Here is a 19,409-nt window from a genome sequence, read left to right as displayed (position 1 = left end):
CGCGCTGCGGGGACCAGGGACCGGCCCACCTCGGCGGCCCGGGGACCTGGTGCGCTCCTCCGAGACCTCGGGGCTGGGGTGCTGGCGGGTCCCGGGCGCGCAGGTGCCGGGCGCCGGTCACTGTCGTTCTTGCAGCCCCCGCGCCGGCGCCGTCGGCGGGGCGGGCGATGGCCGTTGCCCGGAAGTCCGTTGCTAGGGCCAACGTTGCTACGGACGCCCGCCCTGCGCCCGGCTCCCTGTGCCCTGCGCGGCGCCATGGACGACCTGCGGGTGCTGTGGATGCGCGACCGCCTGTACGCGGCTTTCGGCATCACAGACCCCCAGCTCTTCGAGGACCTGCTCAACCGCGACGACGGCCAGGGCGAGGATGTCATCCTGCACTTCCTCAACCAGGCGAGCGAGGAGGAGGGCTCGTCGGCGCTCCTGTTCTACCGCACCGTGGTGCCGGAGGAGGTGGAGGTGGAGACCGGTGAGCCTCGACGCGCCGCTCGCTTCCCCGGGCTGCCGCCCTGCCAGCCCCGGCCTCTCCGGCGGGCGTGGGGGCTGCGGAGCCTGCCCATCACCCGGCCCCGGCCGCAGGTGCTGTCCGTAAACACTGCCGCCCGCCACGTGCAGGCCCCGGGCGAACCCGGCAGTGACAGCCGCCCCTGCCCTCCTGGGCCCACAGCCCACTTGGAAAGCCAGACCTTGATTGAAAAAGCACAGCAAACGCTGACGTAGCCCTCACCTCGTACCAGGTGCGGTTGCAACGCTCGTAACCACTCAACCCTACGAGGCGGGTGTATCCTCATCCCCATTTTACAGATGAGCAAATGCACAGAGGGGGTTCAGTAACGCGCCCAAGGCCCATAGGCAGTCAAGTCCACTGTGCATTAACCCAAACGGCTGGGTAGAGCCATCCCCAGATGTGGCAGGGACCCCGGTCACTGTCACTCTCCTTGAGGGTCGCAGGGTCTCACGGAGGGTCCCAAGAGCACCCCTTTCTACTTCTGGAGGCTCCTCATATGCTAAAAAGTAAAGTAATGCTAAGACAAAGTTTTTAAAAATTACAGACTTTAAATGTTTATGTTGAACAAAGTAGCATCAGAAAAAAAAGGCAGTTTTTAAAAATTATAAGACTTTAAATGTTTATGTTGAACAAATTAGCATCAGAAAAAAAAAGGCAGTGACCAGGGTCCCAGAACCCTCTGTGGGGGCGAATCCTCAGCCCTACCTACTCTCTGATAGGCCCAGGGACACAGAGAAGGCAGGGAGGGGCCCGCACAGTTGAGGGGAGGAGGCAGGACAGCGCTCTTCAGAAACAGCCAGAAGGAGATGGGACCTCAAAAGCCGCCTCCGCGCAGGAGCACCAGCCCAGAGCACAGCTGCGGGACCTCCCGCCTGGCTATCTGGCCTCCTGGGCTACTCTCCTCAGCCCCTTCAGGACTGGGGGATCCCTTGCAGGGCCCCTCACTGGGTTCGGGTGGCAGGGCCGGCAAACCTTTGATATTTTTAAAGGGACCAGGCACATTTATTTTATTTTTTATTTTGAGACCGAGTCTCACTCTGTCGCCAGGCTAGAGTGCAGTGGTGTAGTCTTGGTTCACTGCAACCTCCTGGGTTCAAGCAATTCTCCTGCATCAGCCACCTGAGTAGCTGGGACTACAGTCACGTGCCATCACGCCCAGCTAATTTTTGTATTTTTAGTACAGACGGGGTTGAACCATGTTGGCCAGGCTGGTCTTGATCTCCTGACCTCATGATCTGTCCTCCTTGGCCTCCCAAAGTGCTGGAATTACAGGTGTGAGCCACTGTACCCAGCCTTATTTTATTTTTTAACCTTTTTTTTTTTTTTTTAGATAGAATCTCACTCTTGTCATCCAGGCTGGAGTGGAGAGCAGTGGCACCATCTTGGCTCACTGAAACCTCTGCCTCTTGGGCTCAAGCGATTCTCCCACTTCAGCCTCCTGAGTAGCTGCGACTATAGGTGTGTGTCACCATGCCCAGCTAATTTTTTGTATTTTTAGTAGAGGCGGGGTTTCACCATGTTGACCAGGGTGGTCTCAAACTATGTGCTCAAGTGATCCTCTCACCTCAGCCTTCCAAAGTGCTGAGATTCCAGGCATGAGCCACCTGCTACCTGGCCACCATTTTTTTTTGCGGGGGAGGGGGGAACAACAGAGTCTAGCTCTGTCATCCAGGCTGGAGTGCTGTGGTGCCGTCTTATCTTGGCTTACTGCAACCTCCACCTCCCTGGTTCAAGCGATTCTCCTGCCTCAGCCTCCCAAGTAGCTGGGACTACAGGCACCCACCACCACACCCAGCTAATTTTTGTATTTTTGGTAGAGACAGGGTTTCGCCATGTTGGCTGGGCTGGTCTCAAACTCCTGACCTCAGGTGATCCTCCTATCTCAGCCTCCCAAAGTGCTGGGATTACAGGTGGGAATCATCCTGCCCAGCCACCTTCGTTTATTTTAAATATTCATTATTTGCTTGCACAAAATAAAACTTATTAACCATAAATAACTAACAAATCCCTAATGCTAGCTGGAGAAAAGACCGTATGGTCACGTTTTGGAATCTAACCTTCTAGTCTATAATGTTTTTCTCCCCGGCAGACCTTTGGACCTGGACGTTAGATATAACTGGGCCTCGGATATAGGCATTTTCATTGGCACCAGGTGAAATTATGGAATCCAAAAACACCCTCGCAGGATTGACCATTTAACATGTACCACCATTGCAGGAACTCAGATTTTGAATATGTTTTTTAAAAATTATGGCAAGACCCTAAAACAATGAATGCGACTTGGATTTCTTGCAGAATCGTCTAAGGGCCTTTGAACGGAGTGGGGTGGCTGTTGTGTGCTATGTTTGCTAGCATGTGCTTAACCCAAATGTCATTGTCCTGTGTGGAAGCGGAGTTCAGTCTCACTTCAGAGGGTCCCCCTGGTTAATTCCTGGACCCTCTCAAGGGAGCTCAGAACTCCCCTGCCCCTGCCCCTGCTCCCATGCTCTGTTTCTGGGCTGTCTCTGTCCCTGGTCTTCCCTTCCATTTCTGTCCCTTCTCCATTATCGTCTTGTGGTGAAAAGCTGACGGATTCCTTGCCGAAGATGCTGTCTCTGGAAACTCTCAAAGCTGCTGATTGTGGAGGTGCCAGATGGTGTTGGGTTTTGGGGGTTCTGGCCAGGTGGGGAGAAGAGACCTCCCAGCTCCACATGGTGTCACTCATTCTCTGCTTATGAAGCCTACAGGCTCATACAGACCCTTGAGCAGTTTCCCGAGATTCTTTCTGGGGGACAGGTGCTTCTGGTCTGTTCAGAGGACCTGCAGAGAGGCGAGTGTGTCCCTCCATTCCTATTTCCCCCTCTTTCTGCCCCTCCCCTGGTCAAGACTTCTCTCTGGTCCTGGTTACGAATGATAGGAATGGAGGCAAACAGATAGTCGGGCAGGTGGTGGTGAGAAAGGTGAGGTGTCCTGCCAGCAGCAGCTACCCAAGATGCTGGTCCCGTAGGCACCAAATGCAATCATACTGTACACGTCATTTAGTCACTTCCTTACATTTAAAACATTGCCAGAACACGTGTTCTCTTAAAAATTCACAGAACATAGAATTACATAGAAAAAGAAAAAGCAACCCTTCTCCATTCCTGAAGCCCCAGACCTGCTCCTGTTTCCAGGTGTAACCACTGTTAATAGTTTGGTGTGTTTCTGGTTGGCTCTTTTGTCAAATTATGTCAGTTAATCAATCAATCATCTGTCTACCCACCGACTGATCTGTTTACCTACCTTCCTATAAATCTATCTATCTATCTATCTATCTATCTATCTATCTATCATCCATCTACCTACCTACCTATACATCTTTCTATTATCTACCAACTGACCAATCTGTGTGTCTAGCTACCTATCATTCACCTATCATCTATCTATCTGTCTGTCTCTATCAATTTTCTACCAATTAATCTACCTACCTACCTATACATCTATCTCTCTCCTACCTACCTACCTATACATCTGTCTCTCTCTCTCTCTTATCTATCTACCAACTGACCAATCTGTCTATGTGTCTGTCTACCTATCATTCACCTATCATCTATCCATCCATCTCTCTATATCAATCATCTACCAATTTATCTATCTATCTATCTATGCATAAGGTCAGGGCCTTTGAGATCAGATCATCAATCTACCTACCTACCTACTTGTCATCTGTATCTGTCTATCCTTATTCTATCTACAATCTATATCTTCATTTCTCTCTATGATGATAAAATATGGATATGCAGAGTTCCTAAAACTATAAATAAAAATCATACTATACATATTGTTTTGTGACTTCTCCCTCCACCACGTCTTGGATATTTTTTCATGTAAATACCTACAGTTCTACCTAAAATCTAACTTGATAGATTTTTAAATATATACATTTACCATACTCTGCTCATCCATTCTTTAATTCATGGACACTTAGCTTGTCAGAGGATTCATTCTACAAACAATGGAACAATGTCCATCACACACTTTATGTATTTCTGGAGGACAGATTTGTAACAATGAAACCGCACCTGTAACAAGTGTGGTCGTTTGCAGTTGAGTGGGTCCTGCCGAACTACCCTCCAGGGAGGCCCTGCTGGTCCACAGCCGGCGATGGCGGATGGGCTGCCTGTTTCCCAGCGTCGTCGCTGACATTGGATATTGACCATTTTGTAGATTTTTGCCAGCTCCACAGAAGAAAAGTGGATGCACTTCCCTCCACTAATTTACGTCAACGTTAGTGGAGTTGAGCCTCCTTTTTTTCCCTTGAGTTTTTTCTTTTTCTTTTTGAGACAGAGCCTCACTCTGCCGCCCAGGTTGGAGTGCAGTGGTGTGATCTGGCCTCTTTCAGTTTTTATATTGTAACATACACATGACCTGCATTTTATCATCTTAACCATCTTGAAGTGTACAGGTTAGGGTGTTAAATACATTCCTGGTTTTGTGCAGCCAGGAGCCTTTTTTTTTTTTTTTTTTTTTCTTTTAGGCAAAGTCTTGCTCTTGTTGCCCAGGCTAGAGTGCAGTGATGCAATCTCAGCTCACTGCAGCCTCCACCTCCCAGCTTCAAGCTATTCTCCTGCTGCAGCCTCCTGAGTAGCTGGGACTACAGGCGCGTGTCCCCACGTCAGGCTAATTTTTGTATTTTTAGTAGAGATGGGGTTTCACCATGTTGGTCAGGCTGGTCTTGAACTCCTGACCTTGTGATCAGCCCGCCTTGGCCTCCCAAAGTGCTGGGGTTACAGGCGTCAGCCACCGCACCCGCCTCAGGAGCCTCTTTTTACGCTTCTTGGTCATTTACATTTCTTCTGGGCTGGCGGTAACTCTGTGATCATTTCTGTATCCTTCGTCTCTTGGCAAAATTTTCACGAACCTCCCTGGCAGTCACCGAAAGCTGGCTTTGGTAAGGGATATTGCTGTGCCACTGTAACAAATGTAAGTCTCCTGTGGGCCACATCGCCACCCCTTGGCTCCACAGAAAGCAAAGATATCAGGTGTTCCGTGCAGCGAACAATTACGTTTTGTATTTTCTTCCCATTTATGTGACCGTAAAGATAATGAGACACCTGTGCTGCCTGAAGAGGAAGACGAGGAGGAAGAAATTTATTTTCAAAAAGTGGAGACCATGGATAAAGCTCAAGGTGTGGAGTTGGGAGGGGTCGTGGGTGGGTAGAACTGAGAAAGCCCCGCCCCCCCACAGCCCCCCATCAGTAGTCGGGTGCTGCCTGCCACGCCAGAATCAGTTTCTACTTCCACTGGGTATGAAGCACAAAGGGAAGCTGCTGAGTCACGAATAGAGGCATTTAGCAGTTTCTCATGGCTGCTGTCCCAAGTGACCACAGACTGGGTGGCTGAAAACAACACAGAGGTATTATCTCACAGCTCTGGAGGCCAGAAGTTCAAAATTAACGTGCCGGCCGGGCTGCGCTCCCTCTGCAGGCCCAAGGGGAGGATCTTTCCTGGCCTCCCCACTGCAGTCTGGGGTCAGGGTGTCCTCAGCCTGCAGCACCATCACTCCCATCTCTGCATTCATCATCACATGGCCCTGTCCCCTCGGTGTCTTTCTTCTCCATGTGTCCTCTCTCCTTTTTTATTTTTGAGACGGAGTCTCGCTCTCGTTACCCAAGCTGGAGAGCAACGGTGTGATCTTGGCTCACTGCAGCCTCCACCTCCTGGGTTCAAGCGATTCTCCTGACTCAGCTTCCCAAGTAGCTGCAATTACAAGTGCCTACCACCACACTCGGCTAATGATTGTATTTTCAGTAGAGACAGGGTTTCACCATGTTGGCCAGGCTGGTCTTTAACTCCAGACCTCAGGTGATCTGCCCTCCTTGGCCTCCCAAAGTTCTGGGATTACAGGCGTGAGCCACCACGCCGGCCCTCCTTTCTCCTTCTTATACTGGCACCAGTCACATTGGATTTGGGGCCCACTCTAATCCATATCACCTCGTCTTTACTAATTACATCCGCAGAGACCCTGTTTCCAAACAAGGTCACACTTTGAGGACATGCATTGTGGGGACACTCTTCAGCCGAGTGCAGCATGTAACATACAGACACTCATACAGGTGGTGTCTCAGCCAGCTCAGCAAACACATGCTTTGTACTTTGTTTTGTGGAGTGGGTGTCCTATTGCACAAGCCATAGATACCATTTCCTGAGGAGAATATCCAAGGCACAGTACTTTTCATTTATTTGTTTTTGAGACGGGACCTCGCTCTGTTGCCCAGGCTGGAGCGGTGCAGTCATAGGTCACTTCAGCCTCTGACTTCTAGGTTCAAGCCATCCTCCTGACTCAGGCTCCTGAGTAGCTGGTGCACCAACATGCCTGGATGACATTTTGATTTTCTGTAGAGACGGGGTGGTCTTGCTGTGTTGCCCAGGCTGGTCTCGAACTCCTGGGCTTAAGCCATCCTCCCACCTCAGCCTTCCAAAGTGTTGGGATTACAAGCAGGAGCCACTGCTCCTGGTCAAGGATTTATTCTTAACCAAATTGTAATCCCTTCAAGTAGCAAAGATTGTGGAGAGGGGACTACAAGTTAGAAATAAAAGACAGTCTGAATAAGGCTTGTTTAAAGTATGTTTTTTTTGTTTTTTTTCTGGAGATGAAGTCTTGCTCTGTCTCCCATGCTGGAGTGCAGTGGTGTGATCTCGGCCCACTGCAACCTCCACCTCCTGGGTTCAAGTAATTCTCCTGCCTCAGACTCCTGAGTAGCTGGGATTATAGGCACCCACCACTACGTCCAGCTAACTTTTTTATTTTTAGTAGAGATGGGGTTTCACCCTGTTGGTCAGACTGGTCTCAACCTCCTGACTTCAGGTGATGCACCCACCTGGGCCTCCCAAAGTGCTGGGATTAGAGGCGTAAGCCACCATGCCCAGGTTAAAGTGGGTTTTGATAAGGCACATGGTAGTTCTGGATGCCACAGCAATATCTGCTGAGGGCCTCCTAGGAGGGCACTCTGCTTTTGAGCCCAATGCATCCATGAAGAGGAGACTTGGGTGGGAAGAGGTTGTTTAGGTGGGAAGGTCACAGAGTTCTTTCCCACAAGGTAAATTAACATTATTATATATTTTATTCGTTTCTTGCTATGGTGGTAAAATGGATATAACAGAAAACTTACATTTTTACCATTTCTAGGTGGCATTAAGTACCTTCATAACTGTATTTTCCTTTTTAAAGATGGGCCCTTGCTCTGTTGCCCAGGCTGGAGTGCAGTGGTGTGATCATAGCTCCCTGTGGCCTTGAACTCTTGGGTTGAAGCGATCCTCCTGCCTCAGCCTTCCAAGTAGCTGGGTCTACAGATGTGTGCTACCATGCCTGGATGTCTTTTTTTTTAACCTAAATTTAATTTTTTGGCTGGTTGCGGTGGCTCATGCCTATAATCTCAGCACTTTGGGAGGCCAAGGCAGGAGAATCACTTGATGTCAGGAGTTGGAGATTAGCCCAGCCAACACGGTGAAACCCATCTCTACTAAAAATACAAAAATTATCCAGGCATGGTGGCACATACTCGTAATCCCAGCTACCTGGGAGGCTAAGGCAGGAGAATTGCTTGAACACGGAAGGCGGAGGTTGCCGTGAGATGAGATCATGCCACTGCACTCCAGCCTGGGTGACATAGTGAGATTTATCTAAAAAAAATTTTTTTAAAAATATTCTTTTGTAGAGTTGAGGTCTCACTACATTACCCAGGCTGGTTTCAAACTCTTGGCCCCAAATGATCTTCCAGCCTGTAGCTGGGGTCATAGGCATGCACCACCACATCTACATAACATTTTGATCTTTTGTAGAGATTAGAGCCTGCTCTAATGCTGTTAGAGAATTAGCAATGGACTATGGGTGATTTATGGCATGGCACCTGCTCATAAGTGTGATTTTTTGTTTGTTTGTTTTTTGAAATGGAGTCTCACTCTGTAGCCCAGGCTGGAGTGCAGTGGCATCATCTCCGCTCACTGCAACCTCCGCCTCCCAGGCCCTGGTTCAAGCAATTTTCCTACCTCAGCCTCCCAAGTAGCTGGGATTACAGGTATGAGCCACCATGCCCAGCTACTTTTTGTATTTTTTAAATAGAGATGGGGTTCACCATGTTGACCAGACTCATCTTGAACTCCTGACCTTGTGATCTGCCCGCCTCGGCCTCCCAAAGTGCTGGGATTACAGGTGTGAGCCACTGCACCCGGCCGATTTTTTTTTTTTTTTTTTTTTTTTTTTTACTGTAGTCTATTGCTGGTTCTCTAATAACGTTGGTACTGCCGTCTGTACACTGTTCCCTTACCAACCATGGTACCAGGTTCTTAACCATGCCATCAGCTAGTCCTCTGGAATCTGGCTGGTAGATGTTACTATCCCATTTCAGAGAGGGTTCAGACCCCTGACATCAAATTGGTTCCAAAGCCACGGGTGACTTTGCACAGTGCTGTTCAAAGTAAGAGCTGAGCGTCCCAGGGAAAGCTTCCTTCTCTAAGTGCCGGGCTCGTTGGATGTTCCCAGGGCTGAGACTTGGTGTCTGCTGAGGTTTCCGAATCTGCAGCAATCACAGTGGACTTGAGAGGGAGGCGTCCTTTCATCTAGACTGTTTTTCTTCTCATTCCTCACAAATTTTGCATCTCATAGTGAAAAAGGAGTAAATGCTCATGTACTAGCTGTATTTCTTTTTCTTTTATTTATCTGTTTATTTTATTTATTATTATTATTATTAATAATTATTGAGATGGAGTCTTGGTTTGTTGCCAGGTTGAAGTGCCGTGGTGTGATCTCAGCTCTGCCGAGATCTCTGCCCCTCAGGTTCAATCAATTCTTCTGTCTCAGCCTCCTGAGTAGCTGGGATTACAGGCGTGCACCACCATGCCTGGCTAATTTTTTTTGTATTTTTAGGAGAGATGGGGTTTTGCCATGTTGGTCAGGCTGGTCTCGAACTCCTGACCTCCTGATCTGCCCGTCTCGGCCTCCCACAGTGCTGGAATTACAGGAATGAGCCACCATGCCCGGCTTTTATTATTTTTATTATTATTATTATTATTTTTTGAGACAGAGTCTTGCTCTGTCACCCAGTCTGGAGTGCAGTGGTGCCATCTTGGCTCACTGAAACCTCTACCTCCTGGCCTCAAGTGATTCTCCTGCCTCAGCCTCCTGAGTAGCTGGGATTATAGGCACACACTACCGCGCCCTGCTAATTTTTGTATTTTTAGTAGAGATGGAGTTTTGCTGTGTTGGCCAGGCTGATCTCAAACTCCTGACATTGAGTGATCTGCCCACCTCAGCCTCCCAAATTACAGGCGTGAGTCACCGTGCCTGGCCCATAATTCTTGTCTTTATGATAAACTCCCTTTTAAGTAAAAACCTCAGATAAGTCACTGGGTCACAGGGTGGACACTACCTGCGAGAACATAGACACAAAGTCGTTAAATTTCTGACGGACACTCTGTCGAAAATAAAACGCAATTCTTGTCAATTATAATGTGAGTCAAGGCGACGGTCGGATTGATTGGAACAGAAGGTATGCACAGCTATTGATAACTTGCCTTTTGAATGAAATGTGCTAGGCACAAAATGCAGGCCTGCTCTTAATAGTAGGAAACCTAATTTCCTGATTATTTTCACTTACACTTTGATTGCTGTTTTGCAGCTAAGAGTATGTCACTGAGAACCGAATCTCTAGGCCAACCTCTGATCGACGTAGAGGATGGAGAAATGGACAAGGAGATTTCAGAAAAACGCCCTTCCAAAGTATGCATGGCTCTTTGTCCTTGTTGGTGGGTCATGGGGACCCCTGACACCCTCTAGGATTCAGGGTGACTGACGCAGCCCATCCAAGGGAGGGAATCAAGATGATAGAATCCCAAGGCCACCCTCAAATTCAATGATTGGTGAGGAGGACTCACAGGACCCAGAAAGTCTATCATATTCATAGTTACAGTTTATTACAGGGAAAGGATGCAAATTAGAATCAGCAAAAAAAAAGAAAAAAAAAAAGGAAAGAAAAAAGAAAAAAAAAAAAGGCACAGGATAGAGACCAGCAGAAAACAGGCACAAGCGTCTATCTGTTTCCTCCTCGTAAGTTTCATGGACAGCACTTAATTCTCCCAGTAGCTATGAGTGACAACATGCATGAAGTATTGCCGACCAGAGGCTAACCTGAGCCTCGGTGTCCGGGATTTTTACTGGGGATCAGGCGCACAGGCCTGGAGCATCCCCCGCCCCCCACCTGCTGACCTTACTTACTCAGCTCCCCTTCATCTCCTGCCCTCACCTTCACCCTAGAAACAAAAACAGACATTCACCAAAATCACATTGTTAGCATACACCTTCAGGCACAGCCCAAGGCCGTAGGCACACAAAGACTCCCATATTAGGGAGGATATTCTTTTTTTTTAAATTGCATTATAGGTTTTGGGGTTAGGGAGGATATTCTAAATGCTGAGAACTTGTCATCCCAAGAGCCAAAGGCCAGTCCTGAAGACATTTGGGATGCGTGGGGTTTGGATAATACAGGCCTGCCGAGTGAGCCCTGTACTATGAAAATCCTGAGGTTGGACTTTCCGGCTAGGATGTAAGCACCCCGCCTGGCCTATGCTTACCAAAATCATGCCTCATTGCTTCAAAAGTATGTCCCATCTGCAAAACGAAATGGAAGGTCCATCTGGGCCTTTGCCAGGTCAGTTTGTTCAGGCGCGGCTGCACTGGTTGGCCGACAGAGGAGTCAGGCTGAGAGCCGAGCGTGCGTGCACTGTGCTGCTGTGTTTAGCTGGTGTCCACCGTGTGGCTGTGGCTGCACTGTCAGAACGTGAGACAGCCACCGTGTCGAGGGGAGCGCTCAGGTGTTCCCGAATATTAGGTTCTGTAGGTGAAGGGAGGTGTCTCAAGAGTGAAGATGTTTTTTCCCCATGTTTCAGAGAACGGTGAAGTACATTGAGGAAAAGATGCATCTCCACATGCTCTGTGCCCCTCTTCCTGAGGAGTTCCTGGACCAAAACGTGCTGTTTTTTCTCCGAAATACCAAAGGTACATTTCCAGCCTGCATGTGCGTGCGTGTGCCAAGGGGGCGGTTGGTGTGCACTTGTCCGCTCGCATTCTGTTTGTCTTTTTGTGGTTCTCTTCACTTATGCCAGGCTCTCTCTTTTCCATACTGGGTTCTTTATGTAGTCTTCTTTTTTTTTTTTTTTTCTGAGATGGAGTCTCACTCTGTCACCAGGCGCCGGGCTGGAGTACAGTGGCACAATCTTGGTTCACTGCAACCTCCACCTCCCAGGTTCGAGCAATTCTCCTGCTTCGGCCTCCCGAGTAGCTGGAGCTACAGGCACATGCCACCACGCCCAGCTAATTTTTGTATTTTTAGTAGAGACAGGGTTTCGCAATGTTGGCCAGGATGGTTTCGATCTCTTGACCTCATGATCCACCCGCCTCGGCCTCCCAAAGTGCTAGGATTACAGGAGTGAGCCACCGCGCCCGGCCTTAATGTAGGCCTCTTAAAGCTAACTTCCAGTAAAGAAGTGTTAGATATAAAGAAATGCATTCAGCCAGTGACAGTGCCCGTCTGCACGTGTTTGGAGAAGGTGTGAAGACTGAACTTGTGAAATTATGGCTTCAGTGGGTGTATTTATTGTGTGTGTTTTGTTTCCCAGTTAAATCAAGGGAAGAGTCCAAGTCACCTTTAAAACATTTACCATGGTGATTGATTTTTGGTCGGGTAAAGCAAATACATATTCAATAAAACCTTGTTTGTTGTAAGGGTAGATGTTACCAAGTAGGTCTTTTCAAACAACCCGTGACTCAGAAGGTGCTTTGGCAGTGAACTGAGGAAGACTTGCTGGGGAGTGAAGACACGCAAAGCCCGTACCCCAGCCGGCTTGCATGGTCGTAACACATTTCCATAGGCTGGGGGGCTTCGCCAGCAAACATCTGCTTCTCACAGCTCTGGAGGCTGGGAAGTCCAAACCAAAGAGCAGCAGATCTGGCATCTGCAGAGGGCCATTTCTGGTTCACAGATGGCACCTTCTCCTATCCTCCCACGGTGGAGAGTAGAGAGAGAGAAAGCAAGCTCTCCTGTCTCTTCCTACAGGGACACCAATGCCATCGTGAGACTCTACCCTCATGACCTAATCACCTACCAACGGCCCCACCTTCTAATACCTTCACCTTGGGGGTTTAAGCTTCAGCATGTGTATTTTTTCCATAGCAGCAAGGAATCCAGCCAACATTTCTAGAAAAACCCAAATATTTTCCGGTTTGGCCAGCTTTAGATATTCCAACCAGGTCAGCAAATGTGTGCAGCTCTTGTGTGCTGTTCGTACTAATCCACGAACCACAGTGCGTCGATATTCATTTCAGCTTCTCGTGGGCCCCCAGGTTTGTTCGAGCACAAATAGGGGGTATTCTGAACCTGTAACCAGGACATTTTTTGTAGCAACTTGGGAAGAAGGCAAAGATTCCTGTTCTCTTGGAAATGTTAACTGTTGGCTGCTTTCTCCCACCGACCTTACATTCTGCATCTGTTCTTATTTAGAGCCAATCTCTGAAGCTACTGACATGAAGGAAGCTATGGAAATTATGCCAGAAACACTGGAATATGGAATTATAAACGCTAATGTGCTCCACTTTCTGAGGGATATTATATGTCAGGTAAACGTGGAGAAAGGAAGAAATTCTAGTATTTCTGAAGTTGAGGTCATGCGGTTTGCTTATTCTACAGGTAGGTGGTGGGCAGCTCTTCTGTTGCAGACACTGTCACAGGCACCAAGGATCAAGCAGCAGACAGGGCAGGCAGTAGCCCTGTTCCCTAGGAGCTTATGCAGGGGAAGGACATGGCACACGAGCACATCTACAGGAAGATACTGGCGTGACAATGGCACGAGGAAAATAAACCCTGATAATGAGACGGAAACCATGTGCACTGCATGTGTGTGCAGAGGGCATGGTGAGGACTGGCTTTGCTGAGGATGTGATGTCTGAGCTTTCTTTTTTATGCATATTATTTTTTGAGACAGGGTCTCTCTCTGCCATCTAGTCTGGAGTGCAGTGGCACAATCACAGCTCATTGCAGCCTCAACTCTCAAGCAGTCCTCCTGCCTCAGCCTCCTGAGTGGCTGAGATTACAGGCATACACTCACCATGCCTGGCTCACTTTTGCATTTTTCGTAGAGACAGGATCTCACCATGTTGCCCAGGCTGGTCTCCTGGGCTCAAGCAATCTCCTGCCTCGGACTCCTAAAGTGGTGGCATGAGCTACCATGAGCTACCACGGTGAGCCTGAGTTTTCTAGACCAAAAAAATGAAAAACTCATCAGCAGGCTTTTTTCAAGAATGATAAGTTATTAGGGAAATGGACTAGGGAAGGAAGGAGGAGGTGATACTGAACTGAGACCCAGATGAGGCCAAGGCATCAGACACAATAGGATGTGGACGAAGAGCATGCTGGGCAGAGAGCTGCAGGTGCAAAGGCCCTGAGGTAGGAGCACCCGATAGCAGGAGGCTGGCCGGTGTGGCTGGAGGAAAGGCTAGAAGCCAAGGCAGGCTTAAGCAGGAGAACAAAGGGATCTGGTTTGCATTTTGCCCCCGGCTATTGTGGGAAAGCATTTTGCTGGGGTGGAGGGCCAGGAAAGATCAAACAGAAAGCCCTGGAAGAGCCCGGGTGGAGGGCTGTATTAGTCCATGTTCATGCTCCTGTAAAGAACTACCCGCAATTTATAAAGGAAAGAGGGTTAATTGAGTCCCAGTTCTGCATGGCTGCGGAGGCCTCAGGAAACTGAGAATCATGGCGGAAGGGGAAGCAAACACATCCTTCTTCACGTGATGGCAGGAAGGAGAAGTGGTGAGCAAAGAGTGAAAAGACCCTTAGAAAACCATCAGATCGCGTGAGAACTCATTCACCATCATGAGAACAGTGGCATGGGGGTCACTGCCCCCATGATTCAATGACCTCCCTCCCTTCCATGGCAAGTGGGGATTATGGAAACTACAATTCAAGATGAGATTTGGGTGGGGACACAGCCAAACCATATCAAGGGCGGTGGTTATTTAGGCTCCAGTCAGGGGAGGGAGGAGCGGTGTCTGGAATATCCTGGGGATCAGGCCATGGGACTTGCTAATGACTGAGATCTGGAGGCTTTGAAGAGCATCACAAGAAGAGAGAGTTTTAAAAAGGCCTCTTAGTCCCAGCACTTGGGGAGGGTGAGGCAGGAGGATCGCTTGAGGCTAGGAGTTTGAGAACAGCGTGGGTGGTAGAGCAAGACCCCCATCTCTAAAAATAATCTTAAAAAGAATGACTGTTAGGATTTGGGCCTGAGCAACTGGGAGGATGGTGAGGTCATTATTGAGATGGGGGATGGGGAGAAACAGATGTGGAGGGAAATCCAGGTGCTGTATTTTGCCCGTTGCGCATAGGTGGCCTCTTTGACATTCAAGTCGAGGTGTGAAGGAGGATGTATGAGACCTCAGGGCATCAATCGAGCAAATATTCATTGAGCACCTGCTGTACTTTATAGCAGTGAACAACTGAGATAAGGCCTCCGCCTTGTGGAGCTTTCATTCCAGATGGAAAGATGTACATGAAACAAGATCAATGAGAAAATACATAGTGTGTTAGACGGCAGCAAGAGTTGGGGAGAAAAATGAAGCCAGATGGGAAAGGAAAAGGCAACAGGGGGGCTAGGGAAGGTCGATAGGTGGGAAAGGTGGGGCTTTTGCAATTTTAGATAGGGTGGCCAGGAAGACGTCACTGAGAAGATTCGGACGCAACAGTAGAAGCCACCACAATAGCCTCTTTTGTTTGGACTATTGCAGCAGCCTCCGAGAAGTTCCCCGTTTCTGTGCTCACCCCCTACGCTACGTTCTCCACGTGCCAACCAGAGGGATGCTTTAAAATACGGGCGCTATCAGCACAGAGATGCTGTAAAACCAAGGGAGGTGGTGGAACAACCAAGCGCGGCAGTAGAGATGGAAGAGATGTGGGGAGAGGCAAGTTAGGGCAGGGGCGATCCAGAAGCCAAGAGAAGTGATACTTCATCGAAGAAGGGAGGGGCTCGCTGTGCCACGTGCTGCTGCTGGAGGTCGAGAAGACAGAGGCGAAGAGGAGCCGGCGGCCTTGGCCATGGGTGATTCCGTGTGAGCAGTTCCAGGGAGTGGGAGCAGACGAGGTCTCGCTGAGTACAAATCACCTGTGAGTTAGGCTGTGCGACCCTCCCCACTGAGCTGCCCGCACATGGGAACATTCTGCCCAAAGATGTTCTCTTTCATCGGGATGATGTCTTTTCCTAGTGTGACCCCGGTGGACCCAAGAACATTGGCTACCTTCTTATTTATTTATTTTCAAGACAGGGTGCCATTCTGCCACCCAGGCTGGAGGGCAGTGGCACAAGTATGGCTCACTGCAGCCTTGACCTCCCTGGCTTAACCGATCCTCCCACCCCAGCCTCCTGAATAGCTGGGAGGGGCACTAAAAATTAGCCAGGTGGACACCACAATGCCTGCTGATTGTATTTATTTTTAGAGACAGTGTCTCACTATGTTTCCCAGACTGGTCTCACAGTCCTGGGCTCAAGTGATCTGCCCACCTCAGCCTCCCAAAATGTTGGGATTGCAGGCATGAACCAGCACACCTGGCCACACTGGCTACCTTCGTGTGCGAACTGAACTTTTCATTCTTAAATAACATCAACCCCATCTCTATCAAAAAGAAAAAGAAAAATCTGCTGGGCATGGTGGTGGGTGCCTGTAGTCCCAGGTACTCTGGAGGCTGAGGTGGGAGGATCCCCTGGACCCCGGAGTTTAAGGTTGCAGTGCATGCTGATTGTGCCACTGCACTACAGCCTGGGTGACAGAGCGATACCCTGTCTCTAAGAAAATGAAAAATAAAATAACATCAAAACATGATGTATCATTAATTCTTAATGGTTGTATGTCTAATGCTTAGAGTTATGTCTAAGGACACAGGGTTCAACCTGAAGAGGCTCACGCCAACCACAGATGGGACATTTTGATCTTCGGTAAGGATAAAATTGCAGTGGATTGAAGCATACAAAGTATATTCAGATACGGCTGGATGTGTTGGCTCACGCCTATAATCCCAGCACTTTGGGGGGCTGAGGTCAGGACTTTGAGACCAGCCTGACCAATATGGTGAAACCCCATCTCTACTAAAAGTACAGAAACTAGCCGGGAATGGTGGTGCACACCTGTAGTCCTAGCTACTCGGGAGGCTGAGGCAGGAGAATTGGCTTGAACCTGGGACGCGGAGGTTGCAGTGAGCTGAGATTGTACCACTACACTCCAGCCTGGATGACACAGCGAGACTCCATCTAAAATACACACACACACACACACACACACACACACACGCACTCTATATTATATATATATATATATATATATAAAATATATATTATATATAAAATATATATATTATATATAATATATAAAAATATATATATATTATATATATTCAAATGCATTAGTGAAATTTTTTTTTGTGAGACAGGGTTTTTACTCTGTTGCCCAGGCTGTAGCGCATTGGCACAATCACATCTCACTGCAGCCTCAAACTCCCGGGTTCAAGCGATCCTCCCATCTCAGCCTCAGGAGTAGCTGAAACTACAGGTGTGCACTGCTAAGCCTGGCTATTTTTTTAAATTGTAGAGCCGGGGTCTCTCTATGTTGCCCCGGCTGGTCTCAAACTCGTGGGCTCAAGAGATTTTCCTGCGTTGGCCTCTCAAAGTGCTGGGATTACAGGCATAAGCCACCATGCCCAGCCTTTCAAATCCATGAGTTTGTAATGATCTTTAAAAGTCCCAATGGGTCACTTCTGGAAGCTGATAGGGAACCACTGTACTATTTTGAAAACTGGGCAAATAAAGAGGAGTCAAGTATTTATGTTGCCTTCCCCATATGAAATGTGCAAGATCATCTAGTAGTAGCTCTGAGAGGCGTCAATGTACATCAGCATCTCAGCTAATAAACAGACATTTTAGACTATTTTAGAACACTTCCATTTTGCAGGCAGAGAGACACAGAGAAGGAAGGAGGGAGGGGGAGATGGGGGGTGAAGAGAGAGAGAGAGAGAGAGAACGAACCTAGAAACCAAGCATTACTTGTCTCCTGATGGAAGAAACACCAGTCATCTTCTGGTCAAGTCCCTTGTCCCAGCTGCTATATGCAGGAAATATAGATTCCAGAGGAGCTTCAGCTGCACAGTGAGTGTGTAGTCAGCAAAATTGGAATTGGGCAGCTCTACAGATCCAACATTCTAAGTTCTTTAATAAGTTGCAGGAAACACAGGTAGATTCAAAGAGTCTTAAAAGATGCACCAAAATTTTAAGAAGTATAGGCAAAACTAGAAAATGAAACCAGAATTCAGCCAACCAACGCAATCAACCCCCAGGCATCTTTATAGATCACCTTGTATGTGGGGTGGCGGGTCAGTTGTTTTGTAATTGCAGTCAAGTGACTTCAGAAATGTGCGCTTCTGTCTCTAGCTACATTTCAAACACACTATGTCCTCAAGAACTTCATTGACAAGAACAAGATGGCCTCGAGCTGATGGGTTAACATGCAGTTTCTTACTCCCTGTGCCATGCGGCAGTCCCTCCCTCCCTCCCTTTTTCCCTCTCTCCCTCCCTCCCTCACTCCCTCCTCTTCCTTCCTCCCTCCCCCCCTTTCTTTCTCCTTTCCTTCTTTACTTCTTTTCCTCCCTTGCTCTCTCTCTTTCTCTCTCTCTGACAGGGTCTTGCTCTCGTGCCCAGGCTGGAGTGCAGTGGTGCAATCTCAGCTCACTGCAACCGCTGCCTCCTGGGTTCAAATGATTCTTATTCTCAGCCTCCCGAGTAGCTTGGACCACAGGTATGTGCTACCATGCCTGGCTAATTTTTGTATTTTTAGTAGAGACAGGGTTTCACCGTGTTGACCAGGCTGGTCTCAAGCTCCTGACCTCAAGTGATCCACCAGCCTCGGCCTCCCGAAGTGCTGGGATTACAGGCGTGAGCCACTGCACCCGGCCCCCTGGGCCACAGATTGTAACTTCTCAGTTCCTGGTGGTATACAGAAACATAATACTGTTTTCGGGGTAGTCGTCTCAGGCTTGGTTAAAATTGGTACCCTTGGATCACTTTAAGTCAAATGTAATTTCTCTTCTCTTCAGGTCTGTGCTCTGGGTTTGAGTGGTTTTTGCTTTGCACATTTATAACTTGATATACAAGAATATTCAAAACCAGAGGTAATTTAAGTACATGAATTATTGAAAATGATGTCATATGATTTATTTCATAAAATGGGCATTTCAGGTTTTTTTGCCAGCGTTATCCTTCAATCAGCACCGGATGAGTGTAACCGGGGGACTCACATCTGCAGAAGGCTTTCGTTCCTCTGAGTATGAACCAGAACCCCAGCCCCTGCCTGGGGAGGCAGCAGAATATCACAGTATTCAATTAATACGGGATGAATTTTTAATGAATGTGCAGAAATTCACAAGTCATATTCAAAGAACTGTGCAGCAACTGGAAGGTAAGGTTTCATTTTCCTCCTTTTTAGTTAAGAATGATTAATTTATTGTAGCTGGGATTACAAGTGTATGCCATCATACCTAACTTTTATAACATTTTTTTTTTTTTTTTTTTGTAGAGACTGGGTCTCACTCTGTTCCTCGGGCTGATAAAAATAATTTTAGCACAGGATTTTGGTGTTTTTTTTTTTTTGTTTTTGTTTTTTTTTTTCTTGAGACGGAGTCTCACTCTGTTGCCCAGGCTGGAGTGCAGTGGTGAGATCTTGGCTCACTGTAACTTCTGCCTCCCAGGTTCAAGGGATTCTCCTGCCTCAGCATCCTGAATAGCTGGGATTACAGGTGTGCGCCACCACACACAACTAATTTTTGTATTTTTAGTAGAGATGGGGTTTTACCATGTTGGC

The 19,409-nt window shown here is 48.1% G+C and overlaps 1 protein-coding gene across 2 annotated transcripts in view; it reads left to right on the top strand.

The window, feature by feature from the left end:
• Positions 1-228: 228 nt before the first annotated feature.
• The window catches only part of DNAH10 (dynein axonemal heavy chain 10), a 175,775-nt gene continuing 156,594 nt past the window's right edge, over positions 229-19,409 (top strand). For both annotated transcript variants that reach the window (XM_039471919.2, XM_074402071.1), the window contains exons 1-6: positions 229-469; positions 5,569-5,655; positions 10,144-10,244; positions 11,411-11,519; positions 13,021-13,136; positions 18,788-19,007. In XM_039471919.2, coding sequence (XP_039327853.2) covers positions 256-469; positions 5,569-5,655; positions 10,144-10,244; positions 11,411-11,519; positions 13,021-13,136; positions 18,788-19,007 — 847 coding nt within the window. In that variant the 5' untranslated portion in view covers positions 229-255. The remainder of the gene's footprint in view (positions 470-5,568; positions 5,656-10,143; positions 10,245-11,410; positions 11,520-13,020; positions 13,137-18,787; positions 19,008-19,409) is intronic.

This window comes from Saimiri boliviensis, chromosome 7, assembly GCF_048565385.1.
Source record: "Saimiri boliviensis isolate mSaiBol1 chromosome 7, mSaiBol1.pri, whole genome shotgun sequence".
Taxonomy (NCBI): domain Eukaryota; kingdom Metazoa; phylum Chordata; class Mammalia; order Primates; family Cebidae; genus Saimiri; species Saimiri boliviensis.
This window is presented reverse-complemented; position numbering and strand designations above follow the sequence as displayed.